The sequence below is a fragment of the Amblyomma americanum genome, chromosome 9 (genome assembly GCF_052857255.1).
Source record: "Amblyomma americanum isolate KBUSLIRL-KWMA chromosome 9, ASM5285725v1, whole genome shotgun sequence".
NCBI classification, from domain to species: domain Eukaryota; kingdom Metazoa; phylum Arthropoda; class Arachnida; order Ixodida; family Ixodidae; genus Amblyomma; species Amblyomma americanum.
In genome coordinates, this window is record NC_135505.1 from 75,152,400 (window position 1) to 75,174,341 (window position 21,942).

At 45.1% G+C, this 21,942-nt stretch overlaps 1 protein-coding gene across 1 annotated transcript in view; it reads right to left on the reverse strand.

The window, feature by feature from the left end:
- Positions 1-2,460: 2,460 nt before the first annotated feature.
- The window catches only part of LOC144105357 (multidrug resistance-associated protein 1-like), a 70,815-nt gene continuing 51,333 nt past the window's right edge, over positions 2,461-21,942 (reverse strand). Inside the window, 5 exon segments of the mRNA XM_077638499.1 lie at positions 2,461-2,663; positions 6,197-6,391; positions 11,635-11,801; positions 12,493-12,651; positions 14,905-15,051. Coding sequence (XP_077494625.1) covers positions 2,552-2,663; positions 6,197-6,391; positions 11,635-11,801; positions 12,493-12,651; positions 14,905-15,051 — 780 coding nt within the window. The 3' untranslated portion in view covers positions 2,461-2,551.

The window sequence follows — 21,942 nt, forward strand, 5'->3', positions numbered from 1 at the left end:
TTTATATGGCCGAGGCAGTAAAATACAGCAATAATAGTACAGACGGGCTGGTAGTGTCAGAGGGCCTTGCAAGGGGACTATGCAAGAGTGCCCCTTTCCCATGCGTCGGGCCTGGATGACGCGGTGCGTGGGACAGTACAGCTCACGCTGGAGGGCAGTTTGATCCTCAGTGATATCGACGTTGTAGACGACGCAGCGCTGCAAGTCGGAGCCTTCAACTAAATACACTTGTACTGGTACTGAGATTTCGCTTGTCAGTGAAATACTGGTGAGCGTTTGCAGCTGTTCTACGGCAGTCAGTGTCGGAAGCCACACTGCAATGGTGTTGATCTTTGTCCTGGCTGTGAAGCCCCGAAAACCTTTGGTTCCGAGGCACGCGTCCATGTTAGCTTGTAAAATTTTGTTCGGTATATCTGTGAGGCTATTGTTGGCCAAGGATTTAATGGTCACTTTGTAAGAAGACGATCCGGGTGTAGGAAAATAAAGCAGCGCGTAGCAAAACAAGACACAAAGGAGAGACACAGAACGACACGAGCGGTCGTGTCGTTCTGTGTCTCTCCTTTGTGTCCTGTTTTGATACGCGCTGCTCTATTTTCATGGATAACCAACTAGCGCAACAAGCAACACTTCCGGGTGTAGGCTCCACGAGGTCTCGATCGTAAGACAAGTGCGCTTAGCTTGGGATCCATCGCTTGCCGAAGGTGGAATCGGTTGGCTGTCGTTTGAGAGACGCTTGTGAGTTTCGCGAGGGCACTTTTGCACGGGTAGGGGTGCCGATAAGTCCATTGGAATGCCCTGTTCATCATGCCGTGTGGGTTTAGGCCCATGCGGTGGTGCAGAGTTATATGGCCATGTGCCCTGGTGGCAGATCACTCACGAGCAATCCGGCATTTCGGGAAGGCAGGAGGGGTGCATCTGCTGATAAACCGGGGGCACAACGCTGGACCTCGCGCCGCGGATCAGGTGCCGACTGCGTGGCAGGTGATGCCACGAGAGACGCCGGCATAGCTACCTCCGCCAGCGTTGCAGCGGAGGCACTAAGCCTAGCGTCAGTGCCCACCTCAGCTGCACTCATGCATGGTTCCCAGGTGGCCTCAGACGGTTGTAGGACGTCCGGAGCTTCTTCCGAAGACGAGGATGCAGGTCTAATTGTTGATAAAGCAATTATCAATCGTTTCAGGAGCATCATTACAAAGATAACACTCAGCCTGAATCACATTTTGTTTCATCGTTTGAGCTGTGTCGCATTTAGCGCTTCGGTATGCTTCGTTCTTGCCCCGCCGCGGTGGCTCAGTGGTTAGGGCGCTCGACTACTGATCCGGAGTTCCCGGGTTCGAACCCGACCGCGGCGGCTGCGTTTTTATGGAGGAAAAACGCTAAGGCGCCCGTGTGCTGTGCGATGTGAGTGCACGTTAAAGATCCCCAGGTGGTCTAAATTATTCCGGAGCCCTCCACTACGGCACTCTCCCTTTCTTCTTTCACTCCCTCCTTTACCCTTCACTTACGGCGCGGTTCAGGTGCCCAACGATATATGAGACAGATACTGCGCCATTTCCTTTCCCCCCACAAACCAATTATTATTATGCGTCGTTCGCAGTAAAGGTTTCCTTATCTATGTCTTTTAAACACATATATGATACGTCCCACGGCCGCACAGGCGAGGCGCTGTTCCATGTTCAAGTTACCACCTTATGCATATGCCTCATGCTGCCTTCGTCATTTGAAGCAGGTAAAAAATATGATTCTTTTATGATAATCACGTTATATATTAAAAAAGACTAATTTTGTTGATGCATGAAATTTGTGGAAAGAAAATTATAAAATTCTTTCAATTGGCATGCTTCCGAAAAATTTATTTTAAATAAATGCTGAGAGCAGAAAAAGTGAAAAAGTGACATAATTGTACTAGAATCTCTTCGAAGAATCTACAACTGGGCTCTATGGCGTTAAGGCAGGACTTGCACCTCTGGGCAAGCTTTTATTTCCTCTTGCTTGTGAGTGCTTTTATAATGAAAGCGCTTCACAAAATATGGTGTCTAATGTTTTTTCGAAATAAAACACCCCTAGCTATGCAAACTAGCAGGAAGAATAGGCATGACAGCTGCAGTATCTTGGCCACATAGCCACAACGGTGTTCTTGGGTTGTTTATCTTTTGAGGTCTAGTAAATGAGAGTGTCTGAAAATATCCACCCCCCCCCTTCCGGCTTACGTTGTACTTCCAAGCTTGAGCACGTTGATAACCGTCACATACATTGCTGCGCTAGACACGTAACGATCGCATATTTTGAAAAGCCCAAAACAGAGAGACCAATCTATTTTTTTTTGTCCTTTTCAGGAGGATCATGCTCGAGCACATACTGTTTTGTAAGTTACAAGCACATACTGTGCTTTTAACCTGCAAAAAAATCAAGCACATCAGCATAGCAATGCAAACATTCTTTGGAGTTATAAGTAGTAGGAAAAGTAATTTATTTTAATTTTCAGCTCTATAATAAAAACAGGACACCCGAGAAGCGGGAAAATAAAAAAAGAGCTTTCTCGGGGTAGCAATTAGACAAGTTTCGCGTCCTTGGCCAGCTGGTAGAATGCGGATGTCTCCCGCTTGAGCAGTTCTCGCGGTTCTTCGAACTCCACGATGCGGCCGCGGTCGAGTACCATGATCCTGTAATGCGTGAATGAAAGAAGTACTGTGGTTTTTTACAGTGAAGCATATTGCGCAAAGCCGCAATGTCACTAGGCCGAACTGTCTTCATTACCCATTATATGGGCTCCTATTCACTACATTTCGTGTCGCATGGTAAAGTTCAGTGTTTTCCGTAAAAGCTAGAAAGAGACTTCAACTGTACGGCACGAGTGCCACATGAATCACGTACCAACTAGCCCTACTTAACGCTTTACTGCAGCAACCGAATGTAGCAGAAGCGTTATTTTCTGCACGCCTAAATTACTCTCATTATCCGGAGTATGTTTGACTGGTGCCTTATATGTAACGCTCTTCCTCTAGGCAACATGGTAAAAGCTCGCACCTCTGTATACGGCGAATGTGAAGTGTACGGTGCAAGGAAAAGGTGAGCGTGACTAACGCGGGTGGTGTAAGATGAGCGGAAAATCCCAAAGTAGAAATAACAGGTGCATTTGTAAATTGGTCTTTACTGTGCGTGTTTTTCCAGCTGTTTGGACGCGAGATCAAACAGAGTCCGCTACCTTGCTGCGCTGCGGCGAACCGTCTTTTGTGTGGACAAGTGCGCAGTTTCAATGCGTTCTTGTATATTTGACAGCCTCTTGTGAAATAAATGTGAACATGCAATTATTCTAAGCTGCATTGAAGGCGAAATTTGTGTGCAATAAATATGTCATGCTGGATCGACATCCTTTGGTCTTCGGCACAATGCTATTTGCCGGGCTGCGTCTCAAGTAGCGACAACGGCGCTAGATGCCGTGTCTAAGCAAAAAGAGCAGGTCGCTGTCATCTCTAGAGCAGAATGCAACCACACAGGAATTGCATATCCTCGTCAGTTATGTTTGGCGTACTATTGGCCCTCACAGACAAGTCGGCTTGCAGACTGCTGTCAAACAGAAAGCAATGTGAACGGGCCATTTTGAGCCGTCTGTATGCATGATCAGGTTTTTTTATTATCTTCTTTTATCAATTTAATTCGAGGTGAACAAATAAACCAGTCTTATGACGAAGGACAGAGCAGAAACAAGGTATACACTACGAGTGTAAAAGAGTTGTCACCAAAGAAACAAGTCAAGATTTCATAATCAATTTCCACGTTTGGAAGTCACCTGTTTTCTAAAAGCACTTTTGAACACTGTGGCAGAAAGATTCCTGCAAAAAATTAAGAGCCGAGATGTGAAAATGTTTGAGCGGACAGGAACTAAACGGATAAAAGAAACAAAAAAGTAGCTTTAAGGCAAGGCGTTAACGTTGTGCTTTCTGCGTCATGCAAAATTTCCAGCCTTTGTTCACGTACTGCAGGGGCAGAACCAGAGCTACTGCGTGTACTATGCAGCATGAAAACTGTCACATTACATGTATGGCACGTGTAGTGTGCCACAATCTCCTGACCTGCGAAAAAGTTTAGATCGGCCAAACAGGCCGGTGCATCAGTGGTTGTCTGCGAGAGCACAAATCTTTGAACCCTATTGTCGGAGCAATCGAGCTTCGCTACAGCCGGGATTGCGCCTGCTGCCCGATGTTTTCGATTATTAGTGTTCTAGGTACAGGCAAGGGCAAGGTGTGGAGCGAAATTCTCGGAGCTTATCAAAATAGCCTGAGATTACATCAGCACGATTTATATCTCTTTATTAGAGAATTGTTTCCTTTCGCAGCAGCGTTAGCACTTTGGCTATCTACCAAACATCGTTAGTGATGTGAGACTTGGTTGTTAGGCTGCGTAGGATCGGCTTGGCAGGTGCATGTGTTTCAACAAACCACACTTAGTTCCAGTCGCAGTATGTGCCTTGTCTGTACTCTGTCTTTCGTCGTTTGACTGTATTTTCGTTCAAAACCATGCACCAACTAACCCAGATGGCGACTATTATTCAAAGTTACTTGATTGTGAAAGGTACTATCAGCAACAAATTAAACTCGAACTAGAATTCTAAAAAGCAAACAGCAAAGTGAGAAGACATTAACTAGAGCAAGCCTTACACTATATAAGCAGGGTAATTTTAATTTGAAGGTGAGAAGACTGTCCTTTTGAAGTGTTGATAACCTTCGCTTCTTTTGCCTTTCCTGGAGCTACTATCTGCTCGTTTCGGTGTTGGCATTTCAGTTCTCTTGTTAGCGTTTCATTTCCTGCTAATAGCTAAGGCGTTATTGTTCTTTGCTGGTAATTTTAAAGGCTCCTGCGTATCCGTCATGCCACAGCAGTGAGGAGATGTTTCCGGAGAAAACTGCGAAAACATTTGCACTTCACATAACGCCCAGCAATAACCGCCATTGCAAATATTACAAGTTCAAGCAAGATAATGTACGTTCGTGTGTGCCTAGTAACATAGCTCCTGGGCTAATTAATTGAGCTCTCTACCGGACAGCCCAAATTGTTTCTAACAAGTAAAAACTAAGAGAAGAGTTCGAGCATCATGTGACACGACAATCTGTGGGGCGAAATACTATGGCACTGAATATCATACCCACTTAACTATCTGGCTTCCGCTTTGCGTGGCAGCATTTATTTGATGAGAAGTAATGCACAGTAATAGTCGCAGGAATACGAAGACAAGCCCTTTCTTCTTGAACAGTGAATTTACATATAAGGTTTCATTTCAGGTGCCTATATTGCAAACATCCCAAAATTATGTTTTGCTTAATACTGAATTCACTCTCCGATAATTGCAGTCCTAAAGCAATTTTTATTCTTTCAAAGGTTCATGAGCAAGCCAAAACCACATTCGTGACCAGTCGGTTGCTGTATCTTCGCAGGAATATATTCACTGCTTACGCTCCGAAGTAATAAAATAATTTGCAGAATGTCCTGAGTCCTGTTGAGCGTGTAATATTCCGGTCACACGGCCATTCTGTGTCATTTTAATCCAATTATATTCAAGTTTACTGAGTCGCTCAGCGTCATACGATTCACTAAACTGATGTTGCCTGTAAAACGACTCGCCTCGTAGTGAGTTCAAAGAACTCACTCCACTCAGCTGAAACACTCTATACACTGCACACTTCGAAATTCAGGTTTTTTATGTGCAGAAAAAGGTCCTCTGTAATTCCAGCGTGATCTTTCCTTGGGTGAATAGGTCAGAGGAGTGACTAGTCGCCAAGTAAGAGGAGACGTTCGTTTGTCGTCTGTGAAACGCCTGCCTGGCAGAAAAGTGTCAGCTCTCTATATAGTCCACTTAATTCTCGACTCAAGCACACAAGCGTACCAGACTGTGCGTCACTTCTTGCGGCAGGTCAGCGTCGAGGATTCGAATGAGTGCGGACCTAAAAAATGTTAACACAGCACATTATATCCCGCCTCATATTTACTAGTGTCTTCGCCCAAGGAAACGCCTGTCTCCGAAGTCCGGGGCAGTGGTTTCGCCTTAAAAATGTAGAGGAGAGAGAGCGCATACGTAGTGAGTTGCTCAGGCTTGTGACAAATACCACTCGCACAAGCCAAGAATTCTGGTTACCTCTATTTTAAGTTTACTACAAAAGCAAGCGCAAATCAATATCTTAAAACCACCTGCCACACTCACTTGTCGTAGTCCAGGATGGTGTTCAGACGATGCGCGATGGTGATGACGGTGCATTCGGCGAATTCACGCCGTATTGTGGCCTGGATGAGGTCATCCGTCTCCATGTCAACGGCGGCAGTCGCCTCGTCCAGGACCAAGATGCGTGACTTCCGCAGCAAGGCTCGTGCTAGGCATACAAGCTGGCGCTGGCCGACACTGCGCAAGCGTGGTTACAAGCTGTGAAGTTTGGCCCCACCAATGATTGATCATAAAGAATATGCGCAAGATACGTCCGGTTCTCAATTTACAGGGAGACAAAAAATTGTAATCTAGTTAGTAAAACATCTGAAGTGGCATATCAAAGCGATATACACTCTACAAAATTAGCTCGGTTTCTTTCACCGCTAACATGTTAAAGATTTTCTTCTCAGGCGTTATGGTGATTTGATTACGTGGCATTTCGTGACTACTGAAAGAGTGACTGTGGAGAACTCTCTGTACGGCTTGAGCAAAGCAAAGTACACAGCTATATGTGTTCAAATCTTCTTCGTTTGTGTTATGACAAGCCGACTAGCAGTAATAGAAAACGGTAGTGAACTTGATTATGTGATAAATGGTCGTATCCAGCACCTCATTAAAAATTTCGTGAGCGTTTCACTCCGCAGTACATGTTTCGATGACGGTTTTCAAACCGTTCTGAAACTTCTTTTTAGCATTTTGTTGTAGGAATCTTGGCAGTTTAAACTGGAACTGAAATTGTTTATTCGCCATAATGCAAAAAAAAATTAGAGACGGGGGACTGTAAAAAATACCTGGCCTTGTGAAGCTTGACGGGCCTACAGTACCTTATTTCCTCAGACAGGCAGCATAACAGATAAGCATATACCCACGCATATGCACACATATACAAATATATATCAAAGTGTACATGTATGTCTCACATATATTCTAAACTCTTTTAGGGCGTCAATGATTTAGATGTTAAAATGCAAACAAATAACACAGCCCCAGAATATTAACTGAAAAACACAATGCATTAACCGGAGCTCCCAGCATATTAGTGTCAAAATAACAAAGTGGATCGAATTAGAATGGTTTAAACGTGTTGATATTATGTATGTAAGGCACTGTGTGCCGTAGGTTGACCGCGGCGTCGGTACTCACCAATGCTGAAGTGTCTTGTGAAATAATTTGGAGCTTCGCTCTGGGGTTGGGCGAGGTTCCATAGATACCTAATATAACTATGGATTACCAATTAATATACACGATTCAAGCAATATCTGTAGAGAATGTAAGTTTAAATCACGTCAGGGTTATAAAGAAAGCTATTTTAGATGATGCGCGAAAATTGTTCTATATGTATCGAACATATTTCTTCTGTAACCGGTGAATACGTGCTAGATTGGTGGATGTTGTGTTTTTTCATACTAAGTAGGAGCAATATCAATGTGAATTAGAAGGAAATGAATTATGCAGCAAGATTTAAACGCCTGTGAAAAGAAGGTCTAGAGCGGCATATTACGCCAGTTTTTTTTTACTAATCCCACTGCAGGGTCGCGGAAAAGATAACAAAAACATTTGAATACCGTTCCATACTTCGGAAATTTTTTGCTTGGTCTTGATGTGGATGCATATGATCATCATTTTACCTCAATATATCTTCTTTTTTTCCTTCCAATTAATTTTACGGCATTGACTTCCAACAATTCCTATAAAGAGTTAATCGTAATGTTACATTGTTCTACATAAAGATGAATGTCGTTACTCGTAACAAAATATATTGGTGTCATATATTAAAAATATTAATATTAATATATTAAAGTACAGCCCTAAAATGCAACTCTGGGCACTACACAATAATCAGTTGCCGCTTAACACAGGACAGTGTTTTTTTACTGCTTCTGTTTTATTACATAGGCAGGATTTGTTAAAAGATAATGTCTGTCCTCTTATGCTATAAAATTTTCATTTCTCTAGCAAACTGCTCTAATTAACTAAACAAAAATCCTCAAGAAAGTCTACGAATACCAACTACTCTAGCTCTGTTTTCAAACTTCTTTATTATATAGTCAAAACCAGCAGGGTTCTGACTTTTTTGGCGGGGAAGGGGGGTGCTTGTAGTAGCAGTGAGCCTCAGGATCTGGAGAAAATTATGGAATCTGGGGATAATTTTTGCGATGAAAACTTCAAGAAACCATCCCAAAAATATCAAACGCGTGCCCTAGGAAATCACTTGTGCCTCCCTGCTGGCGCTGTACTAATTTTCTGTGATTCGTAAGATGTACTAAAGATATCCACAACATCATGCCCCTCCCTTTGTAAACTGTGTGCATTATACGGCGAAGGGCCTGTACCGCAATTTATAAACATACGGGCGTTGTGCCAGTTTTGTATTATGCATCTAAGTGAATAATGTATAAATATGCCCGGCATAGGCAACATCTCGCTCGCCATCTCTAGGCGCTATTGAATACTTTTCTGCCCTTCTAGTTCTTACGGCCGCCGCATGCCGGTGCCACTGCGACTCGTCAATGTGCTCTAAGGCATCGGCGCAGCGCCGCCGACTGCCCTCGCTGCGCCGCCGCCGCCGTTTTCACTGGGCGCAATAGCGTGCCCTCTAGATATGAATAGATATATTTTCCCCGAAAATCTAGCGGCGTTTTAGATTTTGTTTTGTCTTGTTTAATTCCCTGCCTGAAGCAGATAATAATGTCAAGGAGCTGAACAAAGAAGCAGTACAAAAATAAAAAGCAACTTTGCTCGTCTTCTCCAAAAGTTCTCCAAAAGCGCAACATGGCACGGGAGTACTGAACCGGAGTGCCTGGGTTCGAACCCGATCGCGGCGGCCGCGTTTTGATGGAGGCGATACGCAAAAAGCGCCCGTGTGCTGTGCTATGTCAGTGCACGCTAAAGGTTCCCAGATGATCGAAATCATTCCGGAGCCCTCCGCTACGGTCCTCTTCGTTCCTTTTTTTCTTTCACTCCCTCCTTTATCCCTTGGCGTACAGCGCAGTTCGGATGTGCACCGAGATAAGTGAGACAGTTACTGCGCCATATCATTTTCTCAAAACCATTTTTTTTTCAATGAGAAGAAAGATAGTAAATTGGGTTTGGGGGAAATTGGGGAAAGGAAATGGAACAGTATCTGTCTCACATATCGGTGGACACCTGAACCGCACCATAAGGGAAGGGATAAAAGAGGGCGCGAAAGAAGAAAGGAAGAAAGAGGTGCCGTAGTGCAGGGCTCCGGAATAGTTTCGACCTCCTGGGGATCTTTAACGTGCACTGACATCGCACAGCACACGGGCGCCCTTGCATTTCGCCTCCGTCGAAACGCGGCCTCCGACGTCGTGTTCGCACCCGGGAAATCCGGATCAGTAGCCGAGCGTCCCTGAGCCACCGCGGGGGGTCAGTTTCAAGGAGAAGAGAGAACGGTCTCGGAACATCGGAATGACGACTCGATGGTCGTGGGCACTGTGGCTGCGGGTGTAATCAGCGATGTCTAAATACGGCATCAACGCATCATAAGTATCTCAGCTGGAAGAAATCTTCACCTAGGGTTGCAAAAAAAGTATTTCAATTCTTTTCATTGCGGGAAAAGGCCGCTATAGGAGAAGTTCTATTAAGCAAATGGTGATTAATATTCAAAACAAGGGATTTCACCAAGTGCCCAGTTAGAAATGCTTGTGTTATAACATCTAGTCATTGTTTTACAGGTAAAGGATGAACCAAGCAATATTTTGTCTTGGTCATTGAAGAGGTCTGTTTTATTTGGAGTTAAGAATAATCTATAAACACAATCTCATTCAGAACAAGTGGAAGTACGGCTAAAATATCGAGTGTCATGTGCGTAGGCGCCGGGTAAGCAATTCTAGACGAATTGACTGACTCTGCAGCAACGAAAAAATTTAACTGAGGCAAAGCAAAAAAAAAAAAGAAAACAATTGCGACTTCGACGCAGAAAACAAGAAAGGTTCTGCTCATTCGTGGAGCAGGAAATATATAAACACAATCAACATTATGCGTTTGATATATATGCCTTTTTTTTAATACGGAGCCTAAAGAAACAAAATATTTACAGAACATTTTACATTTCTTCCTATGTATTCTGTCCTCTCAGCCCTTAGTACGAAAAGCCCTAAATTTTGAACCAGTTTATCAAAGAAAGCTGTAGGGAAATAGCTGTTTAAATTTTTTGTTTAGATTTTCACGCCGATGGCGCCGCCGCCGCAGTCAGAAAATGGCCTTGCGCCGCCGCCGATGAATGTCTGGCGCCGCGCCGCCGACGCCGCCGCCACCGACTAGATAAGATCGCCACGCCGCCGCCGTTCGAAACCGAGGGGCTTGCAGGCCTCTACTCCTCAAGAAGCTTTCGTTCCGCCATTAAAATTAAAGGCCTTTTTTTCTAAACGGCAGTTATAAGATTCCAGTACGAAAGAATGAGTCTAATATCTAGAAAATAACCTCGGCGTAAATAAAACGATCCTTAAAAAAGCGGCAGGTGCGGACGCGCTTCTTCCAATACCTTGCTCATTTCCAAGAACGTTGTCGTGATCGTGATTTTTTTCCTAGGCCAACTTCCAAAACGATTTTACTGTTCTTAAGCGCTTGCTGCATGTCTTTACTGTATTACACACCGTATCCCACAATAACACGGGAACCATGGTTGGGGAAGTTTTTCATTCATATCTGCAAATACAATCGGGGCGCAACTGTATTGTTATACAAAGCGGTAACTCTTTTTTATGTGGAAACATTTATGTGCGTAAAATACCCATTCCTAAGCTTTTCTTTCATGATATTAGCATTTTTGTTTCTATTTTTGCTCTCATCATTTCAAGATTTTTTCATTTTACAATTTTTCTTGGTATTAAAATTCAGTATTTAATATTTTAATGCTTACAGTGCAGTAGAACGTTGACGTCTATATATGTGCTAGCACTTTTCAGCGTTAGTCAATCCAAAAGGTAGTGAGAAATAATTCCTTCGATAACATCTCCAAAAAAAGGCGCTTTCTATGAGGCAGCATATATTTTTTGCTGCTGATGGCATTTGTCGACAAACCCATTCTAGATGTAGGTGTATTGTGCAATAAAACAAGCAACTTTTTAGAATTCATAATTTCTGGATTATTTCTCTTTTAGTGTTGTAGACTGAATGTCATTATTATTTAACACAATTTTCAGCAAAATTTCAATAACACAAACATTATTTCGCTTTCGCACCAACTATTCCAGTTTAAATGCACACTATCAGAAAGAACTTTATTTAATATCAATTTAACGTCCTACTGAAAATTGTATATAAATACGTTATTTAGTAACAAAAATTAAATAACGTAAAAATGCCCGTTTTTAATGCTGTAGAGAGATTTTCTTATCGAATAAAACGATTTGTTAGTTGTGAGCAGTTTTTTTATGTATGATTGTTAACGCCCAATCCGATGCAAGCTGGCATACCTGATATTTTCTCCACCTTCTGCGATGTTGTGGGCAAGTCCGTTCTCCAGACCAGTCACATAATCCTTCAGGTGCGAGAGCTCGAGTGCCTGCCAAAGCTCTTCATCTTTCATTTTGTCGAAGGGATCCAGGTTAGAGCGCAGAGTACCACTGAACAGAACGGGGTCCTACCGGTCAAGAAGTGCTTATTAACCGGATTTGAAGAAAAAAATGATGTGGGTAATGAAATGCTAGATGAAGAACTGCTGAGAAAACTCGGGAAATCCTAGCATCCTGGCCGCATTCATTAAGCGAATAAAGCACCGTTCTGCAGGCAAAATCAAATTTACATGTGTAACATCTTCTAATTAAGTTCCTGGTGATGATTATGGACTCTTATGGCGCAAGGCTATCTATGGCCAAAGAGCGCCATGGCACAAGGTATTTTTTCGATTGCTAAAGGTGAGATAAAAGACCCATTTTCCAAGCATTTATCCTCAGATAAGCCGAGCACCAGGCGACGGGAAAACTTGTACCTGTTCTCTCACTGGTGGGTAGCCAGCGGCACTAGGTATCGAACTCCGCTCCTGCTGCCCCGAGGATAAAAAGTTTTCTCCGCCAAATAAAAATAGTACCTGTACTTACTGAAGAATCACTGACGAAGAATCCCTTAAAAACTTTCGCCATGAATACACAATCAATAATTGTTAATTTCGACCGCGCCGTTACCACATATTGTTTCACGGACGCTACAAAACCACAAGCTTCCTGCAGTTGTGATACCACCTGACTGCTGCTAGATGGACAGAACAGCGGCTATAGATTTTGTTTTCAAAATGAGCCTTTAAACGTGGCACCAAGCACGAAGCCATAACAGACCTGCGGGATGATAGTGAGCTTCGAGCGGAGGTCCTGCAGGCCGAGGAAGGAGATGTCGACGCCGTCGATGCAAACGGCACCACTTGTGGCCTCGATGAGCCGGAAAAGAGAGAGCGTGAGCGAAGATTTGCCGGCACCCGTCCGGCCCACGATTCCCACCTGGTATGCAGTGGAGGGAAGGAGAGAAAGACCGTCGCATTACACACGATGTCTCACTGCGTCTAGTGAGTGTTCTTTCTCGTAAAGCTAATTTAATGCGAATGAAAGAAGAGATCACCTCGTCCTACTTATCGTACAGCGACTTCAAAGGGAAAATTAACAAGAACGAGAAACTATGCTATATTCATAGACTGTACTGACAGAACTCTGGCTACAATTTTTCGCCGTTAAAAGGCGAGTGCCTTACTGTGATAATGAAAAATGCTGCCAGCAACTGAATGCCCAGTTCACACACCAAAAAGATGAAAATCAATTCTAGGAATTTTTTAATAAGATATTCCTAAGACGACTTCAAAAAAAAAACAGAACAAACCGCTGAATCTCCCGGTTATAGAGGGTAAATGAAGTGAAAAAACACTGACATTGAAAGAGCGCTTCGTAGGTTGATCATGCCAGTCTTTTTAGCAGTATCCATCTACAGGTGTTGTCCCTGTACTGTTCCTAAAAAAAAAAATACGCGAAACTTGTCTCCAAACCCACTAGAGGCAATAAGGCGAACAATATATCATTGCCTACATAATGAGCCGTAAACAGAGCAATCTGGAAGCGAAGCCTGTAAAATAAATCCCTAATTCAAGCCCTTCAGGGCCAGGTCTACGTCCTTCAGAAGGAAGGAAATATGAAAGGAAGCATATACCTGCTCAACGTGCGATAGCAACGTAGAAAACAATAAACATTTTATGGTGGACTGCGAAGCTATATATCAAGATTTTTAGAATGGCTGGGTGCCTGTTGCAGATATTATCGTTTTTAAATACACTGAAATCTCAGTTACCGTTTTAGCAGCAGAGAAGACAATAGTACTACTGGCGTGAGGCTGCAGTGTGAAAATTGCAGGAACCTTCCGAGAACTCAAAATTAAATTCTTTAAAACACAGATTTAATATAGCTTAATAGTACTTAATTTACTTCCTTACTTAATAGCACTTCAGCTTAAAATAGCCTAATTGGAATAACACTGCCACAAAAATTTAATAGGTAGGGTGGTACTCAAGACTGCACTATATGAATCGGGATGCCAAAAGGATTTTTCTACCAGACATAATGCTCTCCTGATCACCTATTATGCTTATGGAAAATTCACCGTGTCGAAACAGTGGGAACAACCCTTAAAGCTATTGTTGGCTTGGACTTCTGAAATTGTTACACAGATTGAATTCAAGCAGGCAGATTGCGCTGCATTCCAAGAGTATGACGTTTTGGATCCCCTTATCTGAGCACAACCAGTCCCGTTGCTTTCCTAACAAAGTCATACTTTCCGCTAAATTAATATTTCACGAGAAGGGAATGACCAATCGTGGGTGTGGGTTCGATTTGCCAAGAGCGGCTCTGGGACTACCGAGAGAGGTTTCAAAGGTCTCAAGCCACACAAATAATGTTTATTTCAGCTTTGTATTTAAATTTGACCTGTTTTCATTTCAGGCACGCTCTCGTAATGTTGCGGTTTCTATAATTAACGTAAGATTTGCTTTGATATTATTGCCTCCCCAGACATAAGGCGAACATGCGACATGCCACTAATTACATAAGAGACCGCCCGCTATTACTCAACTTTGCGACTGATTCTCGCAAAATAAGTTTTTACATCATTTGCTATAGCTATCTGTCCTCCACTACCGGAATCTGATAAGTCTCCCCAGGAAACTATTTCGTTGGATCGCCAAGCCACGTTTACCGCTAAAATGAACATTATTGTACCATGTAACACAGCTAAATCAGTGGTCACTTGTGAATTTTCAAGAACAAGGGAGCATATGTTCTTGCAGGGAAGCAAGTTCTACGTCCAACATCTGTTGCTATTCCAAAAATGGGGTATTTCACTGCGAACTGGTTGTAGCACCGCTTTCTTTGTTTGCGCTCTCCTCCGGATGTTATATCAGGTATATCGCACTAGAAGGCTGTTACTTCGCATCGTATCAGCACCGGCTACTCCTACACGCCGGCAATTGCTGAGGCGAATGTAGCAGCTTCTTTAAGGGCGTACATGCATTTTTACAGGCGTGACACATTGCTGCGCCAAAGCAAGGCGCGCAATCTCCCATCGGGCAACACCACTCTCGGTAAATTCTCTTGAGGGTCACGGATTATTGGAAGCAGGGTAGCAAGACTAATGACGACATTGTTAAAGGAGACTGGTCTTCTCAGACACTGTAATCTGGCAAGTAGGTCTTTTATGTATCGAGATTTTCCTGCCTTTTCTCCTGCGTTGATGTCACAGGTAACGCCTTTGAGGACGAGTTCGAGGTCGTCTCTGTAGCGGGTGCAGAAGTTCTTGAAAACCACTCGCCCTGCCTTCGGCCACAAAGAGTCAGGCTTGAAGTCTGGCTGCTCCCATGGCGCCTAAAGTAGAGAACACAGGAGCATCAACATTTGCCATATGTGTCGCTCAAGACGGTTCGTAAGAGAAGTAGCGCACCACTCGCAGAGGCACACGCCGCGCTGCACACTTTCCTCTGAGTTTGTATTTGTAACAATATAACCATACATTTGAGCCTAATTTCTCGTTTTACCGGCCCCCCAATGTATCATCAAAGCTTCTGAGTGGTGAACCTATTATAGTTTACCTATTGTAGCAGCAGATGCACGCATTACAGCGAGACAATCAGGCGGTACATTTCGAAAACCAGTGCTATGATTTTAATGCTCACATTTTTGCCACTGAATGTGGATTGGCCATATTTGCAACTATGGGTGCTGTGGCCGAATTCGGTTAAAATTGAAACATTAGGATAAACTGTGATAATCACTTCAAGCTTAAGACACTAAGAAGACACTGGGAGAAGCGAAAAACCACAACATAACACTGTGTTGTGTGCCTTTCTGTAGTCTTCTTTGTGCACTTTTACACTTTACTAAAGTGCAAGTGTTTATCATCACAATGACATTAAAAGAGCAAGACTGGGATGATTTCTGTGTGTACTTATTCCTGGATTTCGGCTGCGGCAAAAACTTTGTAATCTTTAGATTAATTTCTGGCTTTCACGTCGAGGTAATTATCCGTGAAATTTACATCCGTGCTCTCTACCTCTCGGTCACAAGATACAACCAGCGCCTCCTCAGCATAACAGTGATCAACACCTCCACAGATGTACGAGAAGCACACTTTACGAACCACTGCACAAGATTCTCTAACACATTGTCGGGTAGCTGCCTTCTTCCCCGAATACACATCCACCGTCCAACACTGACGAAAGAGCGCATTCGCATCCTTGAAATTTGGAATTACGTCCTGCAAGTGCACATTCTTCCGGGCAACGTGACACGATACGACCATAGTGGCCGGCGCCTCGTGCGTGCGGAAGCCTTGGAACGCCAATATGGGAACAAGTACGGAGTATTCTAGGCGGACGCCGCCGGCCCACGCTATGGGGGTTGGCGCACGGTCGCAGTAGTTCACCAAACATCCGAGGTGAGCGGCCTTACGTTCAAAGCACAAGACATAACACATGCGGAAGAGGTGGCAATCGCGCTCGCCGCCAGGGGCCTGCAGTGACATCCAAATTGACTTTATTCCCTATCTTGCGTACGGCATATTTCAAGAGAGAAATTATCTCGGGGCCCCCGAGCCCCGCTCGATAATGTGGCCCTCGCACCCGGGCCTCGATTGCAACGAAGCGGCCGACGCCGGGCATCACCCTCGCCTCTCCTCGACGCGGACTCCGACCCCAATCCGGCTTTTACCGTTAAGGAAATCACCCAACGTTACCAATTCGCAGTGAAATCTTTCCTAAGCCCTGTAAAAGCCTCACGAAGGAGGAGGAGAATTTACTCCTTCGCCTTTATACTGAAGCACTGCTGTGCCCGGCAGTTTTAAAACATTCCGACACCGCTTGCGCAGGGAAGTGATAACACTGTGAGGAAAAGTCTTCGGATATTTTCCACATGGTGTGGCAATTCCAATAAACCGAGCGTCTTCCCCCTATCCCCAACACTGCCCTGGAAGACTGGGAGGCGGCTCTGCTCGCCTGCTCTGACCTTACGAGCCAGAAGGCCCTGGTCCGGCACGCCTGAGCTGCGTATACAGCCAATTGGCTCCTGTAAGCAGGAGCCCACCTAGCATTTGTAAGGAACGGCTACTTAAGGACCGCTCCAAACCCTGCCTCTAATTACTTCGTTTCGGACAATAGTTTTCAGTCAGTCAGAGAGTCAATCAGTCAGTCAGTCAGTCAGTCAGTCAGTCAGTCAGTCAGTCAGTCAGTCAGTCAGTCAGTCAGTCAGTCAGTCAGTCAGTCAGTCAGTCAGTCAGTCAGTCAGTCAGTCAGTCAGTCAGTCAGTCAGTCAGTCAGTCAGTCAGTCAGTTAGTCGATCAGTCAGTCGGACGCCAAGGCCGGCCTCATGCAGATATTTTAAGTTAAGGTATGGTTAAATCGATTTTACCGCCAGCCTTCGGGTAATTATTTCGGGAAGCTTGTGTTTCCCTGTGCCGCGTTACACATTCTCATTGCTCGCGTGCTCTGGTTAACTCATTCCTTAAGCTGATTGTATTTTCCACCAGAAGGGAGAAAAGACTCATGTTACTGGACGGTTGGCCACAGGTTTCCATGCCGGATAACGCGCGTCTAAGAGAGCAGGGAGCTTATCGAAGCACACTGACGCACTAACGTGCTCTGCCCAAGAATGACCAGGTGAGCTGGTTGGCACGTGTTATGTTGGGGCAGGAACAAGACAATCACAAAGGTAAGACGAGCATTTGAATTAGTACTCCACTGCTCCGGTTCAATGCTAGGCCTAGCCTGCTGCGTACAGAAGGCACCGCTGTTACTGTCATACAACTCTTTCTTTCTCGAAAGAAAAAATGTCGTTCCAGGTCTCGTATCCGAACAATCTTATTGCTATTACCTCCTATCATATTAGCGTATATAAATAGGGATTTCACGTACAGCTTAAAGCGACAGCAGGCGAGCTGCCCTGCAGTTAATCTATGTAAATATTCTCACAGCATGTAGTCTAACTTGAGGTAGCAGCTATGGATTTGTCGCTGCTCCTTACAAATCATTATTAGTAACATTATTTTAAGCCTACTATCGTCATTAATTGTGAAATCAGCATATCCTTCTAAACAAACACTCGCCAAAGTCATAAAGGCAAAAAAAAAACCGTAAGAGAATTGACGTCTCGGCACCACTACGGGTGCCTTGTTCAAAGCGAGACGGGCTGCTGCTTATGTAGAGAAAACGTTGCGTATCGTGTGGATGTATATCTCGGGTAGATTGCCCTCAGTCCTGTTAATCACTTGGCTTGTCATTTGTATGTGAAGGGATTCCTTAGGCATGCGAGTAGATAATGATTTTTCTTTTTCAAGTATGCGCGCGGAATCCACGTAATCAAGTGGGTCGTATTTTGCTGGTGTTCGGCGAGAGCGTTAGAAGTCACTTTTTTGTTTTTGACGTCACGCTGGTGTTCTTTGAATCGTCTCCTGAAGTCCCCTGTTTCGCCTATATAGGCTGCACCGCATTTTTTGCAATGAGTTTTGTAAACTACCCCGGGGTAGCTGGCCTTTACTCGTACCAAATGGTTTCTGAGCTTGCTGGATGGGACATGGGCCACTTGGATATCGTAGTCAGCCAATATCCGGCATAACTTTTCGCTGACACCAGGGGCATATGGGTTGGCTGCACGTGTTTTCTTTTTGGCCGCTCTTGTTTCGGCTTGAGGGGCCGCAGCGTGTCGTTCTTGTGATTGCAGTACTTGACGAGGGTGTCCGTTCTTTGAAACCTCCTTTCTTATGCGGTGGACTTCACGAGTTCTTTTGCGTGGGCTTGAACAAAGCATGAAGGCGCGATTGTTAAGCGCCGCGGCAACTAAGCGTTGCTGCCCTATTGGGTGCGCAGGATGAAAATTCAGGTACTTCCCTTTGTGAGTGGGCTTCCTGTACACGCTCGTCGTGGTGCCGTTTGCTGTTCGCTCGGTGAGGACGTCTAGGAAAGGGAGGCGCCCATTGCTCTCTTCTTCCATCGTTAACTGAACGCTCTCTTGAAATGAGTTCAGGTGCCATAGAAATTTTTCCGCATCCTGTCGTCGAATGACGCAGAAACAGTCGTCGACGTACCGCAGGAAAAGCCTAAGTGGCGGGTCGAACGACGCATGCGCATGACTCTCTATCCTTTCTAGGGCCAGGTTGGAGCAGACTACGGAAATGGAGGCTCCCATTGCGGTCCCATTGGTGTTTTCATCCCATTGCGAAGAAGGCACCCGTAGTAGTGCCGAAACGTCAATTCTCTTACGGTTTTTTTTCCTTTATGACTTTAGCGAGTGTTCGTTTAAAAGGTTATGCTGAATTTTTCTCGCCAGACGGGTTTCCGTCGAACACTCAACTATGTTGCCCTTCGCGAGAAACATGGGCCGCCTGCTGTTACCAAGATTCGACAATTCGTCAACCTCAAGACAAGGCTGACTTCATTCCAAAGCCACCGCCAGTTCAATCTTCGTTGCAAATCACATGGATTGATTCCCGAGTCTCTGCGGCTACCGATCCTCGTGCGTACGCCAACTGGAAGGCAAACCATTGCTCAAGCTGAAAAGCGACTACCGCAGGCAAGGATCCTCGAAACAAAATGCACAATCAAACGCCTGGAGAATGACATTTATTGTGCCCAACAGTTCCTGGAAAAGCTCATTCCCGCGGACTTCTTTCATGTTCTTCTGCATGCCAACAGCGAGGGCGTCAAGAATCAAGAATTGAAACATATGGCCCAAAATGCCAAGTTCAAGCAGCTGTTGGCCAGTCGTCCAGAGGCCGGGGTGCCAGCGACTATATGCAACTTGTCTTCGCACACGCTTGACCAGGATGAACGCAGCCTACTTCTCCGAGGCCTCAATTTCAATACTGGCGGTCCTCCAAATGCTGTTCACATGACCTGTGCGGTTGAAGAGGCTATACGCAAGGTCGCCCCCAGCTTACAAAGCGAAGCGCGCTCAAGGGCCATTGGAGCTGTTTCTAAGATTGCTAAAAGCAAGACTTGCACTAACACACCCGCAGAGCAAACAGCATTGACCAGGCTGCAGAAGAACAGAGACATCGTCATCTTGCCTGCTGACAAGGGTAACGCCACTGTCGTTTTAGACCTCACCGACTATGTGCGATAAATGGACGCCCTTCTGGAGGACACAACGACGTACGCCAAGCTGGCGCGAGACCCTACAAAGAAAATCGAGTACGAGCTGCAAGAACTTCTTACTGATGTTTTCAAGTTCGTCCCCCCCCCCACCCCCCTCGACAAGGGCTATCTTTACAATCGCCTAATTTCTCACAACGGCTCGGCGGCAGCTATATACGGGGTGCCAAAGGTACACAAGAAGAAGGTACCACTTCGCCCGATTGTTCACTTCACACGCTCACCCCTGAACAAGTTGTCGGGATACCTCGACCAGGTACTGGCGCCTTTGGCAGGAAACACGCCTACGCACGTCAAAGACTCGGCACATTTCATTGACAAACTGGAGACTGCGACTTTTGGCGATGATCACATTATGGTGTCATTCGACGTGAGGTCCGTGTTTACTTGCGTGCCGGTGGACTTCGAAGTCGAGTGCAGCAGGAATGCCCTGAAGAACGACTTGTCTCTGCCAGAACGTACGACCATAGAGGCAGACGACTTGTGCCGGCTCCTTAAATTCTGCTTGTCAAACACATACTTTGTGTTAAACAAGACGATGTACAAGCAGATCTTCGGGACAGCTATTTGAGCCTCCATTTCCGTAGTCTGCTCCAACCTGGCACTAGAAACGATATGGAGTCGTGCGCTTGCGTCGTTCGACCCGCCACCTAGGCTTTTCCTGTGGTACGTCGACGACTCTTTCTGCGTCATTCGACGACAGGATGCGGAAAAATTTCTATGGAACCTGAACTCATTTCAAGAGAGCGTTCAGTTCACGATGGAAGAAGAGAGCAATGGGCGCCTCTCTTTCCTCGACGTCCTCATCGAGCGAACGGCCAACGGAATCACGACGAGCGTGTACAGGAAGCCCACCCACACAGGGAAGTACCTGAATTTTCATTCTGCGCACCCAATAGGGCAGAAACGCTCAGTTGCCGCAGCGCTTTACAATCGTGCCTTCAAGCTTTGTTCAAGCCCATGCAAAAGAACTCGTGAAGTCCGCCGCATAAGAAAGGAGGTTTCAAAGAACGGATACCCACGTCAAGTACTGCAATCACAAGAGCGACACGCTGCGGCCCCTCAAGCCGAAGCAAGAGCGGCCAAAAAGAAAACACGTGCGGCCAACCCATATGCCCCTGGTGTCAACGAGACCTTATGCCGGATATTGGCTGACTACGATATCCAAGTTGCCCATGTCCCATCCAGAAACCATTTCCCATGTCCCAGCAAGCTCAGAAACCATTTGGTACGAGTAAAGGACCCGCTTGAAAATACCAGCTACCCTGGGGTAGTTTACAAAATTCCTTGCAAAGAATGCGGTGCAGCCTATATAGGCGAAACAGGGGACTTCAGGAGACGATTCAAAGAACACCAGCGTGACGTCAAAAACAAAAAGTGACTTCTAAAGCTCTCGCCGAACACCAACAAAACACGGGCCACATTGATTGACTGGGATTCCGCGCGCATACTTGAAAAACAAAAATCATTATCTACTCGCCTACTCAAAGAATCCCTTCACATACAAATGACAAGCCAAGCGATTAACAGGACACAGGGCAATCTACCCGAGATATACATCCGCACGATACGCAAAGTTTTTCCTACATAAGCAGCAGCCCGCCTCGTTTTTCATCCCATTGTGAACAAGGCACCCGTAGTGGTGGCGAAACGTCAATTCTCTTACAATTTTTTTTCCTTTATGATTTTGGCGGGTGTTCGTTTAAAAGGACATGCTGAATTTCCCTCGCCAGACGGGTTTCCGTCGAACCCTCAACGAAGTTGTGAAATCAGTCTAGCTTTAAATGATTATTGTTGTTCTAGCGAATAGAATGGCTGGTTTTTAACAAGACCTTTGAAAATAACCAGGGTTCTTAAACATAGTGACTGCAGAATTACCCTATGCTTAGGCCTCGGCGTTCAAGCAGCATATCACGCTGCAGTGTGCAACAAATGACAATGCTTTGCTTTCCCATGCCTGCTTCTTATTGCCACATACATGTCTACTCAGTCGCCTTGTAAATTGAGGATTATTGATGCATTATTGTTTTGTGTATACTGAAACAACATTTCGTAATAATATACTTGCTGGCTCAGACTTTCTACGCAAGCAATATCCTTTAGCTCGCTGACAAGG